A 15,265-nucleotide genomic window follows, 5' to 3' on the forward strand; every position below is an offset into this window, starting at 1 on the left:
ACTTATTTCTAAAATTAATTTTAAACTACATACCAAAAGAGGATACATCTAAAACATTTTTTTGTAAGGCTTTTTGAAAAAGTGAAATGGTAAACACATCAATCTCAGAAAAAGAAAAAAGTCATTTAAAAATGTTTTCTGATGAAAAGGTAGCACGTTATTGCAGAACTCTTCAAATTTCAAATAGTATTCAAATTTTTCAACGTTGGGAAAATCGGAATATAAAAAAATGATTAATATGATGAAATGATATCGTTTTATTTTTAAAACAGAATTACGCAACTTTGAAATACAGCATTAAAAGGTGGCTTCTATAAAACTCTTTTATTGCAATAAAAAGTTAAATATGACAGGATTCCCCACAATCATAAACTCAGTCGACATTCTCAAGTTTACAACTATTGAAACCGTGAAATTTTTTTACTACATTCAGAATGATTTAGAGCGAATATCATCTTTTCATCAAACGGAGTTTAAAAGTTCTGACATTCATTGAAATAATTCAATGACATGATACAAAACAAATTTATTCAAAAATTTTATGGGCATGCAAGAAAAATGATAGATATTAACTATGAGATCAAATAGCATCTCTGCCTAAGGATAATTATTTCAATATACGTAAATTTTTATCACATCACAATGTTTTTATCGTTATTCTCGAGGGCATCTTATGCTTTAGAGGCCTGGAAAACAGGAAAATACTCATATAAAATCTACGATCTTGATGAGTATGATGAAAACTTAACATTAAGCAAGAAAATTCATACAAAAATTGCATTTAAAGATGTTGATGAGTCCAATCAAGGTGATGTTGTAGATATCTCTGAAGTAGACGGATTGGACTACTCATTTAATATAATTAACGATAAGGATGGAAAATACATAATCGTTCAACAAACCTTAACAAATAATAGAAAAGAGCGTGCCAGATTTGATCTATGTACTGCAATAGAATTCAATTTTAATGAGGATGGTTTCTCAGTAACAGAGTCTTATATGCCAAATTTCGGATTTTACCTTTGGGTTCCAGGATTTGGAGCTTATACATGGGTACAAGAAAACCATCCATGGGTGACTGCTAGACATGAAAAAGATTTTGGAGAAGATTCAACCCCTCTTTATTTTACAACCAGAAAGAATTTGGATCCCAATTTTGATGAAGCTATGACATGGATGGCGACATCTTGGACAAACAATCATATGCAACCAGGTGATTCTGTTACATTCTCTTACATGATTGCAAAAGAATCTTATGATCCACCATTCCTTAAACTTGATAAAACATTGATTAAGAAAGAATACGAAGACAATGAAAAGATCCATTTGAAGGGAAGCATGTGGACAAACTTGCATGATTATAGAGTTCAAGGCAAATACGAAATAACAAACAAGCAAACAAAAGAAGTTCTTACAGAAGAAATTATTGATTTTATATCTGATAAGAATGGAGCTATGTCAAAGGATTACGACGTAGAAGTCGGTCCATTGGCAATTGGCGAATATACATTAAGAGTTACAAGCTACATCTTCAAGCTCAACGATTATTTGTGGGAAGAAGTGGATTTCAGTGTCATTAAATCCAATCAGAAACCAAAAATTAATATAGGTGACAAAGGATATACATATTATTTGCCAAACAGTGATGTATCTTTCACAGCAGCAATCTCTGATGCCGATGCAGGAGATAAAAAAATTGATGTCAAAGTTTATCTCAAGAACGAAATGGTCATTGACAAGAAAGTTCCAAATTCATTAGACCAGCAAAAGTTCACCTTCAAGATACCTAAAAATACAGAACCAGGAACATATGATGTAAGAATCACAGCAAATGATGGTAAACTCACAACTGATGAATCTTTCAAGATTGTTGTAAAGTTAAACTCAAAACTTTCTATTGAAATTGAAATTGATAAACAAGAGAGTTACAAGAAAGGAGAAAAAATCACATTCAATGCTTTTATTACTGATAGTGACACAAACTTTGATTCTGAATTCGAAATCAAAGTATTTTATGGAGATAAATTGTACACTTCTACAAAGAAGAAGAATGACAATCCACAAGGAATTAGAGTTCCATTTGAGATTACTGTACCAGAGGATGAAACTCAGTCACCAGTTAGGGTTCGTGTCCAAGTTACTTCATTAAATGAAAATGATGAAAGTGGATTTTCATTTAATGTATTCGATGATGCAGGAAATTACGACAAAATTACTGATCATAAGAATGAAAAACCAAAATCTAAGTTAGAAAAACAAAAGACTGCACTTATAGCAGTATTATGTGTACTCATTGTTGCAGTAGTATGCGTTTCGATATTTATCGTTTATCTTTTAGTAAAGAAATAAAAAATCAGTAATCAAAAGTTTCAAGTAATTCTATCATGCTATTTATGATGAATTTCTTCTCATTATAATTTGAATTTTGAATGTAATTTAACATATAAGTTTGTTTTTGATTGTAATGAGATAATTTTTTGCTATTCAATCATGTTCTGACATTAAATGTGTTTTATTCATAATAATTATATCTGAGATATCAAAATTTATCTCAATTCATCAATATTTTTTTTATTTGGTAAATGGGAACCTTTACTATGGAATCGGAAATCGTTTGCCTAGAAAATAATAAAAGAGTTATGATTTTCTTGAAATTTTATAGAAAAAAACTTTATAATATACTAATATATATCAAACAAATACAAACAAGTTATTCACCCAGCATTAATCCTTACTGTGCAGGCAAATTCTTTTGAAATGCCTGCCTGAAAATCCTTTGGTATTTTTCAACGTCTTTTAGCGAATTTAGGCTATTTTCAGCAAATAAATCCTTTAAACTGCTAAGGAAGACAATTGGTTTTGGACAACTTGCCATTAATATATTATTAAATGTGTCGCAAAGTGGTTTCATTATGAAAGACCTCGGAATAACAGGGTGAACAAAGATAGATATATTAGGATGCTGCTCTTTATACTTCACAAGGAGTTCGTAGATTAATTCGATGAGATTTGTCGCCGCTTCTGAAAATGACGAGAATTCTCCCTTTCTAAATAACTTAGGAAGGTCAGTTTCACAGTCATTTGTACCAATCATGATAATAATATAATTCTTATCAGAAAATTCGTTAAGAGCACTAAAGAATCGCTTTCTCAGTGTAGTATTCTTACAATTAAAGAGCTTACATAACGATATTCGGGGTATCGGGCACGGCGTGAAGTAATAATGATTAGATGAAACAATTACTGCTTCTTTTCCGCACAAAAGTGAGAATTCGTCACCAATTAAAGGTACTATTATTGGAGTCTTTGAGTCTTCTGGGATATCTATTGGCCCATTAATGATTTTTGACGCTACAAGATAAACATCATAGTAATCCTTGTCATTTTTGAGCTTTTCTATAAGACAATATGCCAAATTATAGACAGCACGTGACTCAGAGAGATACCTGTTCAAGTTAAAATAGATTAATAAGATGGCAGCCAAATAAGTTTGTTCGTGGGGGACTTCCGGCTGTGAAGTTTGCATCCTCCTGTAGTAACTATGACTACGATCATTCTTTGAGGCTCTAAGCATCATTTCTAGTTCGGTTGCTTGAATATGAGCAAAAGCTTCAAGCGGATGAAGAGAAAGGAACAGCTGAGCGTATTCAGCAAAGTTAGAATATCTTCTTTCTTGGAGGAGAATCCAAAGAAGTGTTGCTGAAACTATTAATTCACGATCTACATCGACAAAGTAGTTATGTAATATATTAATTGCAGCATCTGGACATCCATGATTGTAAAGAACAAGAGCAATTGTGGATAATCCCTTTGGATAGCGATTACAAATTTTTATTTGTTCGTAAAAAACACTTAGACCAGTGGGAATGTCACAAATTTCTGCTAGTAACTTGTAGCATTTGGGATGACGGAGTGAAAGACGAATTGCTGTTTCAAAATTTTCTAATTTTATGGCAATTCGAACTGCAGCCGCTATAACATTGGGATTATAGTCATAAGTCTCAAGAACATTGGTAATAGTTAATCTTGCTTGCGTTACATCCCCTATAGCTAAGTGTATTCGGGCAATTGCTGCTTCTATATCAGGATTTTCTCCAAAACTTAGAGCACGACGATACTGATGCAATGCCTTTAATGGGTAATTATAATATTCACAGTATGCTCCGTAGATTTGATAGACTTCGGGATTTCCTGCGTAAATTGCGAGTAATCGAGGAACATGCTGTTCTAATTGAGACCATCTTTCTAATTTGTATAAGACTTTGATTGTTTCTAAAGAGCCAAAAGCGTCGACTGAACTGAAAAATTCTAGAGCAGTTCTGTAATCCGATTTTTCAGCAAATGATTTACCTTCTTCGATTATTTTAGATGGATATTGTTGGATTGATGATGACTTTTTGATTTTTGTCTGAATGCTTTTGCTTGTCAAAAATAACTCTGTAATTCCACTTGTATCAAAAGGAATGTTATCTGATAGATTCGAAACTTTCTCATTTTCGAGATTTTTGACAATGAACACGTTTAAATTCTCAATAGTTTCGACTTCATTTTGTTGTTCTTGAAGTTTTTCGAGAAAAAAACTAATGAGGTCGCTGTACCTAACTTGGCAGTCTTCAATGTTAACGCACGAATGCCAATTTATTCGACCGTTGTAAAAAATGAAATACTTGTAAATCATGAAAATATAAAAATTGAAAATAAACAACATTCATTTCAATTTGAAATTCAAATCATTAATATTATTTATCTTTGTCAAGCTTTGATTACAACTTCGTGCTCTTGCTTTTGAATTGAAGATGATGATTAAATTGACCAATAATACGAATAATAGTGGCTAAAGTATCACTTGTTGGATATGTTTGAATGACATCTGTAATACAATTCAATGAAATTTGGATTATAAAAATAAACCGTGAGTTTTAATCGCACTTATGTGACAAATATTCGTTTTTGAATAAAGGTTCTATAAAATTATCTTTAAATGTTCATGAATTGCAAATATTTAAATATTTTTAAAACTCACTATAAGAATGTAAAAAAGACAACATATATCAGCAATCGTATTATATCAATTGATATTTAAATATGATGCAACAAAAAAACAATGTTGATATGAAAAGGAGTTTAAGATTCAAAAGAGATTATTATTTCAATACACTCACATCTTGAAAATAGTGGCATCAATAAAAATATCTCTTTTATCAGCCTGATAAAATATAAAAATGATCATCGATTAAATTCCAATGCAAACTAATCAATGAACATGCTCATACCATATATCCATTAGTTCACATACATATATCAAAATATTTTATTAATTATAAGATAAAGAAAATTGATTCTTTAATTTAATGATGAAAAAATTTTTTCCCTGACAATGGTCATAATTATTTGAATTTCATGTTGTGTAAGAGGTCTTGGAATGCGTTTCGTTTGTCTAATGAATTTGCATCTTGGATTGGGTCTTATCTCAGTTAATGCTTCATATTTGACATCGACATAACCTTTACGGAAAAATGCTTTGAATTCTTTTCCTTCTTGGGATACTTTAACTGTTTCGAATGTGACATAATAACGACCTTGCGTTTTGTTAACATGATATCTAAGTTTCTCTTGTCCATCAGTTAAAGATTCGTTGACAAGAAGAGGATATCCTATTTTGATCATCTCTTGAAGGGACTTAAGATCTGGAGTAACATCAGTGGATTCATCTTTGTTGCTCTGCACTCCTAGAATTTTCATCGGCAAATCAGTTTGCATATAATTAGAATTTGTATCATATGCAATCCGTGGTCTTCTATGATGGTGGTGATGATGCATTTGAGATTCCCCTAAGCTTATCAAACAAAGAAGAAACATTGATAATAAATGAAAATTGAATTGAGACAAGGAAACTGTTTCTGACATCGAGATACCTCTTTGCCAAATATTTGAATTTCAGAATTTTTATCCAAAGTAAAACTCACATCTGGTGAAGAAAGGGAAATTGTGGTATTTCGAAATTATTTGAGAACAAATGTTCTCAATTTTTTTACTTATTTATTATTTTATTTAATCTACATATAACAAGGTAATTTGTTGTTTTTAAATAAAAATCAAGTTTTAATTTAATGAGAAATCTTTTCTCTAACAATATCAAAGATAATGTCGACTTCGGGTTTTGTAAGTGGTCGTGGAACATTATCAACTTTTCTGCGAGATTTTCGATAGCTGATTTGTTCCTCTTCGATGTTACGTGTGTAAGCTCCATATTTGACTTCGACAAAACCTTTATAGAAAACACCTTTTAATTCTTTTCCTTCTTTAGAAACTTTAATTTTTTCGAATGTAACGTGATAACATCCTTCAGTTTTATCAACTTTGTATTTAACTTTTTCACATTCTTCAGATAAAGTCTCATTGACAAGGAGGGGATATTTAGCTTTGACGATTTCTTGAAGAGACTGAAGATCTTTAACTATCTCTGTAGTTTCAGTTTTATTACTCGTGACTCCTAAAATCTTCATTGGTAATTCAATTTTTGATCTGTGAATCATTCCATTAGTTTTATAATGGTCCTTCATGTAATGACGATGTGGAAGAAAAGGCTTAGATTCTCCTATACTTATAAAACAAAGAAAGAACATCAATCTTTAAAGAATAATTTATAAACAAAAATTGAGAGATTATAGATTTGTGAAAAAATCAAACCGTTTCTGACATGATAAAAATCTTATTTTTGCCATATTTAAAAATCAAAAAATATGTTCTGGCTGTTGCAACATGTACTTCAGGAAATTCCAAAATTAACTCTCTGATTTTTATAAAACTTTGATTGAATCTTGACAATTTTTTTAAATCTGTTTTTTTTCATCAAATTATTTTCATTAGCATATTCCAAAATATATGGCTAATTTAAATAAAGAAAACCAAGTCTTTATTTAATTATGAATTTTTTCTTTGACGATGTCAAAAATAATTTTGACTTCATGATCTGTAAGAGGTCTTGGGACATGTTCTGTACGAGTATGGAATATTCTAGTTCCAAATCGCTTTATTTCTTTCTTCTCAGTCATAGCAAGGTAACCGACATCTACATGGCCTTTATTGAAAACTGCTTTCAATTCTTTTCCTTCTTTGGCAACTTTAATTGTTTCGAATTCAACATTGAAAGAGGTTTGTTTCCTGTCAACTTTGTATTTAGTTTTCTCCATTGCTTCAGATAAGGTTTCGTTGACAAGGAGAGGGTATGCAGATTGGACGATCTTTTGAAGAGACTTAAGATCTTTAACTGTATAAACGCCTTCTGTTTTATCAGTCTTTACTCCTGTGATATTCATTGGTAAATCTGTTGTTTTTCTCTGAATTTGAGCTCCATTACTTACATAATGATCTCTATGAGAATGACGATGTGGATAGCGAATCTTAGATTCTCCTAAACTTAATAAACAAAGAAAGAACATCGAAAAAATGAAAATTATAATATTGAAAACAACTAAGAAAATTTAACCGCTTCTGACATGACAATTTTTAAATCTTATTTTTGCCAAATTTAATATTCCATACTTAGATGAGTTTCTTTTTTTATATTTATAAAATTTTCAATTTTCTTGAAATGGCAAAATTCATTTGCTTTGTCATTTGACACAAAGACAGTTTTGGCAGAATGCTAAAAAATCGAATAAAATTTTGATCGAGAATAACTTAGTATATTTGCTTTTATTTAATTTATTGTATTATATAGTCAATACACTAAAATAAAATACTGAATTAATGAGATCAGATTGTGAGCTTTACAAAATTTGCAATTGAAAACTGTTTCACTCCATTCATTTAAAGATATTGATCAATTCAGAGATAAGCTATTGCAATCACTAATATCTATTCTATATTAGTATAGACGTTTATTACAATATGTAATGTAATTATGAAACATCAATATTTGCCAAAAGTTATAATTTATTCGGTAAAATTAAAATTTAGGATTTGGAAGGATTCCGATCTTATCTTTAATAGCATTCAAGATAGTTTTGCGCTCACCCTCTGTAATAAATCTGTTTTCAAATGTTTCTCTCCTATGTGTCTCCTTCCCGTAGCATTTTTTAATGTGAACAGTCTTTATTTGAGCTGTGTAATCACAAAATCCTTCTCCTTTTTGGGCTGCCTGAATTTCAAGAGTTACATGTCCTAATGTACTTGTAATTTTGGAATTATAGAAGGGTTCAGAATGTTCCATGAAATAATCGGTTATTTCAAGAAGAAGAGGATATTTAGCTGCAACTAGACCGTAAAGAGATGATAGATCAGCCGTATAAACAGTGCGTGTCTCTTTATTGCCATCAACACGGTTGATAACTAAATTTTCTGTGTATGGATCATGGGTTTCATGGCAACCGAGCCAGCCGTTTTCTTGGACATATTCTTTCATATGATGACGTGGGCGTTTCAGTCTAGATTCTCCTAAGTTCACAAGACAAAGAAGGAACATTATAAATGATATTGAAAAGAAAAAAAAACTTTCAATTCAATACAAAAAGCCGTTTTTGCCGCATCACTTTTTAAAATCTTATTCTTGCCAAATATAGGGTGTCCAAAGGTGCGTTTAGCACAGCGCTCTATATGAGACTATTAAAGGAGATATATGCTGATTATAAATATATAATAAAAAATATGAATATATGTATATGATGAGTAAGTTGTATTTTGGCGCCATGCCGGGATATAAAATGAATTTTGAGACAAGAGGCAGTTTCGCGGGAAATTTTGGCGGGATTTTTTTCATTTTTTTAATGAATCATAAAGAAAACATCCTCGCTCTTGCAAAAAAATGCAAAGACTGTAAAAAAATCTACGAGACATTGGAAAAATGCTTCGGTATGGATGCTCCTAGCTATTCCACTGTAACGTATCATGTTAGGATGTATCACTTCATGAACAAAAAGGCGCCCATCATAAAAATTGACAAAAAATCGCCGGATCAAAGAAAAATCAAAGCAATTCTTCAAGCGCTAGATGAAGACCCAAGAGCATCACTCAGAAGGATAGAGGAGATGACAAAGATACCACGTACAACAGTCAGTTATTATCTGCACAATTATTTGAACTACAAACTAGCGTATACACGTTGGGTTCCGCACAACCTTAATTCAGTTCAAAAAAAATCTAGAGTCTAATCTTCGAAAGAGCTCCTCTCTATATTGGGTGCGTATCAATCCAAGAAGTTTCGCTTTTTAGTAACAGGGGACGAGTCTTGGTTTCAATATGCAACAGAAGCCAAAATCATGTGGATCCCGAAGGATGAAAATCCGCAAACATTCCCGAAGAAAAAAATTGACACACCAATGATGATGTTGTCGGTTTTTTGGGGCGTGAATGGCATCATCGCAATTGATATTCTTCAAAAACCTAATACGATGAATGCTCAGTATCTAATTGACAATGTTCTTACTCAAATTATCAATTCTGATGAGTTTGAGAAATCCAAACAACAAAAACAAAAGTTTGCAATTCATTTTGATAATTCAAGAGTTCACAAAAGTCATAAGGTAATGAATTACTTAGTGGAAAACAATGTCAAAGTTGTTCCAAACCCAATTTATTCACCTGATATTGCACCCTCTGACTTTTATTTATTCGGCACGCTAAAAAAGAGAGCTGAAGGACGCGAGGGTGATCTTGAAAATTTTGTAAGAGAGCAATTTGAGCAATTTTCTCATGATGATTTAAAGCGTGTCTTTCAAGCCTGGATCGATCGCTGCGAACGCGTGATTGAATCCAATGGTGATTATATTTAAATAAACTTTATATATATGTAACTTGTTTATTTCTATTCGCAGTATTCAGGTTTGTGCTAAACACACCTTTGGACACCCTATACTTGATTTCAAAAAATTTACATATTAATATTATGTATTCCAGTCGGTAAGGCGGAAAGCATCGAATTGACAAGATCAATGCTTTTGTCATTTGACAATTTGTCGATAAAAAAACAATTGTTTTATCTCCATGTCTTTCATGTTTGGATTAATATGTATGCTACTGCCATATCATAAACACCGCTATCATCCTGAAAAGGTCGATTCTAACGGATTTACTGTTGATAGATGGCCAGAAACTACTCCAATGAAAGTTCTTGAAGCTAGTTAGTATACAAGTCTCGTGTACTGAGGCACTGCGTTCCTCCGTACGCAATACTTGTGAATTTGACACTTTACAAAACCGTTAACGTATATTTTACAACACAAACGACAACACTAACTTAACCTTAAATATTTATAAAGCCGCCAACCACTTCACCTTACTACTGTAAAAATAAACGTTCTCACTTACAAAAGTATTGCAGCGCTTCCCATTGCTGTGCTTCACACAATAGTTCATATTCTTCAGTATCGCTGCTGTCGCTCCAATCGTCAGAGTCAAAGTCACTGTCAAAATAAATGTTAGTAAGTTTTGACAAAGCTAATGAAACACGTTTACCGTTTGTATCGTATGCTTGTATAAACTTTCCATTCTTCATTCCTTCATAAACGCTCAAACTAACTTTACCCTTTCTCCCTCGTATCTGATAGAATGTATTTTCACGAGGAACGAAGAACAAATTCTTGAACTCATGACCGTTGTAGTTTGTTATCTCAATAGTTTTCGTCATTTACATCCAAATAAAATAAAAAATAAAATAAAAAATAAACTTAAAATTAATGATATCACCACCCTCACACGTATGAAAACATAGCGCAAAAATAAATTTAGGTGAAGTGGTGAAATCTCACCTCTTTTTTCACCTCTTTTTTCACCTCATGAATTCATTACTTTATAACTCTCTTCCTTGGTTTCTTTTTAGTTGCTTTCTTCACGTCTGTCTCCAACTTGACTGTCTTTCTTCTTCGTCCGTAATGATACCAGTTACTTCCACCAGTCAATGGGTCAAATGGTCTTTCGTAAGGATTTCCATACATTCCATAGGGACCATACGGAAGAACTGCTGGTGGAGAAGAAACATTTTCTTTAGTTCCATCGACTCTATTTAAATGCATTGTTTCACCTTTCATCTGGTCATTAAAGTCTTTTGCATGTTTTGCAAACTCATCGTCCTTTCCTAAAGCATTTTCTGACTCAGTCGCAACCAAATTGGATGCTTTATTTATGAGCCCTATTTTATTTAATCTTAACTTCTTTGCAACCCAGCCTCCAATCTTCCCTTTATTTGCATCTAATGTCTTCGAAACCCTTCCTCCACTCATTTTATTTACTGCGTCATAAGCTCCAAGTGCTTTTGCTCCAAATGCTAATGCTTTTGTTCCCATTGCGCCTAAAGCTGCCCAAGCTACCATTTACACCATATTAAAATCATCTCTCTTCAATATTATCTCATAAAAGTTCTCGTTACTGGAGAAAGTCAATGAAACATAAACATTCTCATGGACTTCGTCCTCGCCGCGTTGCGGCTTCATAAACTTCTTTCTTATCTCATCTATACGCTTCAAAATGTCTGAACAATTGCTAACATCTTCTACAACAGTTATTTCATCATGAATGACCTTCAAGAACAAGCTCATTTAATATGCTATTAAAATCATCTCAATAATGAGTCCATCCTTTCCGTCTTTAGGTAGCACAACATCTTTCATTGAAGAAGGTTCGACAAGTCTTATGTTAAACTTACTGACAAAGTTTGTTATACTATAATGCTTCGGCGGCGAATACATGTAGTTTGAAAGACATAATATAGATTCTTCAGCAAATTCACTTATACTGGATTTTATAACAATGTTCTCACGAGACCAAATACCACCAATTGACAATCTTGTAAGCAATCCTGCTGAACCTTCTACTGTAAACGTCGATGGTAACATTCCACGAAGGTCATCTATTGACATCTTTGAGTCACTGAATTTAAATATTTCTTAAAGCAATCGTCATTATCTAACCATGCAATAGCTTTGAAGTTTTCATTCGAATATACATCTGCTTCATTAAATGTAAAACCTGACTTCTTTGCAGAGACGACTTTAAAATCTATTGCATTTGTTTCAAAATTATATACTATGGTAACTTCTGAAGGTAATGGATGTCCTTCCGCAGTCAGTTGTTCTCTCACTACCGTTTGAAGCTTTGTGTTAAAAACTTTCATGTCATCTCCTGTATCTAAGTTCACATACACAGCAACAGGAAAACTATCTTGCTTCTTTGTTTCATCATTATATCTTAAAACATTAAAGTTCTTCAATAATATTGTCCTTCCTGCTGGAATACTTCTAACTTGTCTTATTTCAATAGCTTTCTCACCTCCTACATACTCTACCCAGTGTCTTGGATATTCATAAGTATACTGACTTTCTTGAATTTTGGTTGGTTTCATCATAACATGTTCATAGTATATCTTTATACTCTTGTCAGTTAGACTCGGTGCTATGTTCTGAATATTTCTGACTTGCATTTTTAATGGAGATAAAATGAAGCATTTAATACATGACGTAGATGAAGACATGAATGAAACTACAGACAAACTTAACTCTTCTCTCATTCTTCCTTTCAGTAAGGACTATGAATTCTGTTCAAATGGTGTGTATTTCTATTGTGGAAAGATGGGTTCAGGTAAGACATTTAACCTCATTCGTCATATACTCATAACAGAGCGTTTAGGAAACGACTCTTACTATGACCAAATCATTATATCAGCAACTTCAGACTCTATGGACTCAACAGCGAAAACATTCATGAGTAAAGTTCAAGCATCTGTCGTTAAAGTTCCAGACAGTGAACTCATTGAATTTCTTCAACGTTACATTCGACGTAAGAGGAAATATTATGCTATTGTAGAGTTCATACAGTCAGGAATGCAAAAGACTTCAGAAGAGATGGAAAGAATTATTGACAAACACCACTTACGTCAATACTCAGGAGTTTACGATATGAAACGACTGACAAACTACATTCTGTCAAAACTTTCAAAATACCCCTTCAAAAAGTATCCTTCAAACACTCTGCTCGTTTGTGACGACTTCGCCGGAAAAGGTTTAGTGTCAAAGCCTGACTCACCATTAGCTAACATCATTACTAAAGTCAGACATTACCATTTAACTGTAGCAATACTTATGCAAACATGGCGTTTCCTTGCTTTAAACATAAAACGTCTCATAACTGACTTCGTTATCTTTCAAGGTTTCTCACGTTATGATATTGAACTCATTTGGAAACAGTCAGGTATAACATTACCTTTTGAAGAAATTTGGGAAGCATATAAGTCTCTCATCTCTCCTCGTTCATACCTTGAGATTCATATCATGACTAATACCATTAAAGTCAAAAATATTCCATGGGAACGACCAACATTGTTTTAAAGTTTAACCTTCAATTGACTGATGGTAAACAAATTCCATGCATCTCTGTCGCCATTTCTGTTAATATTTTTGCTGTCATTCATATCATCCACTTCCCCATCCGTTAGCTTTTGAGGATATGTGTTAGAATAGCTGTTCTTAAATGAAGGCTTCTCTCCCTTGAGAGCATAAACTCTATAACTTTCTGCATACTTTATGTTTGAACCTCCTGAGCCATCATTGACATAAATTTTTATAGGCTTCCACCCTTTGTTCATATTCCTGCTTCTTCCCTTAGCTCTTTTGTTCAGTAGTTCTACATCTTTATACACAGCTCCTGTCTCAGTGAATTCAACAATATTTTCATTCGTTAGCTTTACATTCAAACCCTTGTCGAGTATATTGTTCATTTCATACATATAAAAGGTTTTTATTCTATATGAAATGAGAAGCAAATCCATCTTAGCTGGTGCCGTTAATGTTCCAATTGAACCAACATCAAATGTTGACTCACGAACGACAAACAATATTGTCATAAAGAACTATAGTTCAGAGTGTTTGAAAGAAAAAGAACCAGAACTTAAGTCGGGAGGGCTCAAAGAGCCCATCTTGGCGCATGGCGCCGTGAATTTAAACTCAGCTTCAAACGCTAACGCTACATCAGATGTTAAGTTAGAGTATCCACCACTGGACCAAATTCTTTCAAGAGAAGCCAACGACAACCCTTACACAAATGTTCAAACAAATCCTTCAGATAACGTAGACCATTACCTTCTTCAGTTATACCAAACAATTTTACTCAAAGACGATAAGAAGCTTTTGACAAATCTTATAAGCAAGAACCAAATAATTCTAACAAAGGAGGACCTTGAAAATGTTATCTCACGAATAACAGGGAAACAATGTGTCATTGACTATCTCGACCCTGAAATCGAATGCTGTGGTCAAACGCCACCATTCATGAAAATAGGTAACATCCGCATCATTGAAACACCAGGAACTACAGGAGTTGAGTTTAAGTATAAATATTCGAACGAGTATACAAAACTTTCAACAGAATATAAACTTTGCTTGAAATATGTTTTAGTAAATTAAAGCAATTTGTAATATCTATCCAAAACTTCTTCAACAGTATCGAACTCATCTTCATAATGCAAACCTAATCTTATTGACTTGGTGCAGTTCTCACTAACACAATATAGCGCTTTGCGCTCGGCGCCTTTGACGCCTTTTTCTGTTCTCTTGACTGACATAACTAACTCATTTGTTTCATCAAACAGCAACAACCAAAGTTCATGACCTAATACATAACATTCATACTTTATATTTTAGCTCTGAGTTCTCTTGTAAGCTGTTGCATTTAATATTTTCTAAAAAGTCAACTTCAACAGTCATTCGCACTGGTGCCTTCAGTTCTACAGGCTCGCCCTGAAAGTCAACTAGTCTGAATTGCATGTCTTTCAAATTATGAGGACTAATGCGAACCCATTTACCTAAATGAGTTGCTATGACAGGAACGTTTGGAATGAACATTGAATTGACTGCATAACAGAAAGGATTTATATTCTACTGAACCTTTACTATTAACTCCTGAATACCTGTGACATTAGCTATTTTAGACTCAATGTATAAACAATTACCATAACATACGTATGGAACAGATTTCATCTCAATCATTTTGTCAACACTTTTCAAAGGAAATGTCATATGGTATGCTCCCAAAAGAAGTTGTACTCTATGACTCATTCTTGGTATCTTAAACTCCTTCGCATAACTGAACTTCAAAACTCCTGCAATAAGTTTAACATTCATTAAGTTTTCTTCGTTATCCTTGTTTATTGTAGTATTTATGAGAGCATTTAACACTCCAGCTAATGTTTCCATCTTATATTCTACATTATTGTGAAAATTTATTTCGTGCTTCTTTCCATCTATTTCAAGCTCCATGAAATCTGTTTCATCTGTTT

The 15,265-nt window shown here is 32.8% G+C and overlaps 8 protein-coding genes and 1 pseudogene across 9 annotated transcripts, besides 5 other annotated features; 2 read left to right on the forward strand and 7 right to left on the reverse strand.

Annotated features, from left to right (window-relative positions):
• Positions 1-642: 642 nt before the first annotated feature.
• Positions 643-2,349, forward strand: TVAGG3_0336250 (uncharacterized protein; the record flags this gene model as incomplete). Its single annotated transcript, XM_001579366.1, has 1 exon — positions 643-2,349. The coding sequence occupies one exon, from the start codon at positions 643-645 to the stop codon at positions 2,347-2,349; it is 1,707 nt and encodes a 568-aa protein (XP_001579416.1).
• Positions 2,350-2,731: 382 nt separating this feature from the next.
• TVAGG3_0336260 (tetratricopeptide repeat domain domain-containing protein) lies at positions 2,732-4,678 on the reverse strand (the record flags this gene model as incomplete). The annotated part of the gene is made up of 1 exon (XM_001579365.1): positions 2,732-4,678. The coding sequence occupies one exon, from the start codon at positions 4,676-4,678 to the stop codon at positions 2,732-2,734; it is 1,947 nt and encodes a 648-aa protein (XP_001579415.1).
• Positions 4,679-5,343: 665 nt separating this feature from the next.
• Positions 5,344-5,820, reverse strand: TVAGG3_0336270 (uncharacterized protein; the record flags this gene model as incomplete). The annotated part of the gene is made up of 1 exon (XM_001579364.2): positions 5,344-5,820. One exon carries the CDS (start codon positions 5,818-5,820, stop codon positions 5,344-5,346), a length of 477 nt encoding a protein of 158 aa, XP_001579414.2.
• A 287-nt stretch (positions 5,821-6,107) lies between these two features.
• Positions 6,108-6,563, reverse strand: TVAGG3_0336280 (uncharacterized protein; the record flags this gene model as incomplete). Its single annotated transcript, XM_001579363.2, has 1 exon — positions 6,108-6,563. One exon carries the CDS (start codon positions 6,561-6,563, stop codon positions 6,108-6,110), a length of 456 nt encoding a protein of 151 aa, XP_001579413.2.
• Positions 6,564-6,920: 357 nt separating this feature from the next.
• TVAGG3_0336290 (uncharacterized protein) lies at positions 6,921-7,442 on the reverse strand (the record flags this gene model as incomplete). Its single annotated transcript, XM_001579362.1, has 1 exon — positions 6,921-7,442. The coding sequence occupies one exon, from the start codon at positions 7,440-7,442 to the stop codon at positions 6,921-6,923; it is 522 nt and encodes a 173-aa protein (XP_001579412.1).
• Positions 7,443-7,951: 509 nt separating this feature from the next.
• Positions 7,952-8,467, reverse strand: TVAGG3_0336300 (uncharacterized protein; the record flags this gene model as incomplete). Its single annotated transcript, XM_001579361.1, has 1 exon — positions 7,952-8,467. One exon carries the CDS (start codon positions 8,465-8,467, stop codon positions 7,952-7,954), a length of 516 nt encoding a protein of 171 aa, XP_001579411.1.
• A 94-nt stretch (positions 8,468-8,561) lies between these two features.
• Positions 8,562-8,589: a terminal%2Cinverted (terminal inverted repeat of Mariner transposon ID:TVAGG3_0336310).
• Positions 8,562-9,853: a mobile genetic element.
• Positions 8,658-9,773, forward strand: TVAGG3_0336320 (annotated as a pseudogene). The gene has a single exon. A coding segment is annotated over exon 1 (1,116 nt).
• Positions 9,826-9,853: a terminal%2Cinverted (terminal inverted repeat of Mariner transposon ID:TVAGG3_0336310).
• Positions 9,854-10,119: 266 nt separating this feature from the next.
• Positions 10,120-10,806: a terminal%2Cinverted (terminal inverted repeat of Maverick-1A transposon ID:TVAGG3_0336330).
• Positions 10,120-15,265: part of a mobile genetic element that runs on past the window's edge.
• Positions 11,535-11,855, reverse strand: TVAGG3_0336340 (uncharacterized protein; the record flags this gene model as incomplete). The annotated part of the gene is made up of 1 exon (XM_001579359.2): positions 11,535-11,855. One exon carries the CDS (start codon positions 11,853-11,855, stop codon positions 11,535-11,537), a length of 321 nt encoding a protein of 106 aa, XP_001579409.2.
• Positions 13,316-13,717, reverse strand: TVAGG3_0336350 (uncharacterized protein; the record flags this gene model as incomplete). Its single annotated transcript, XM_051230614.1, has 1 exon — positions 13,316-13,717. The coding sequence occupies one exon, from the start codon at positions 13,715-13,717 to the stop codon at positions 13,316-13,318; it is 402 nt and encodes a 133-aa protein (XP_051100344.1).

Source organism: Trichomonas vaginalis, chromosome V (genome assembly GCF_026262505.1).
Source record: "Trichomonas vaginalis G3 chromosome V, whole genome shotgun sequence".
NCBI classification, from domain to species: domain Eukaryota; phylum Parabasalia; order Trichomonadida; family Trichomonadidae; genus Trichomonas; species Trichomonas vaginalis.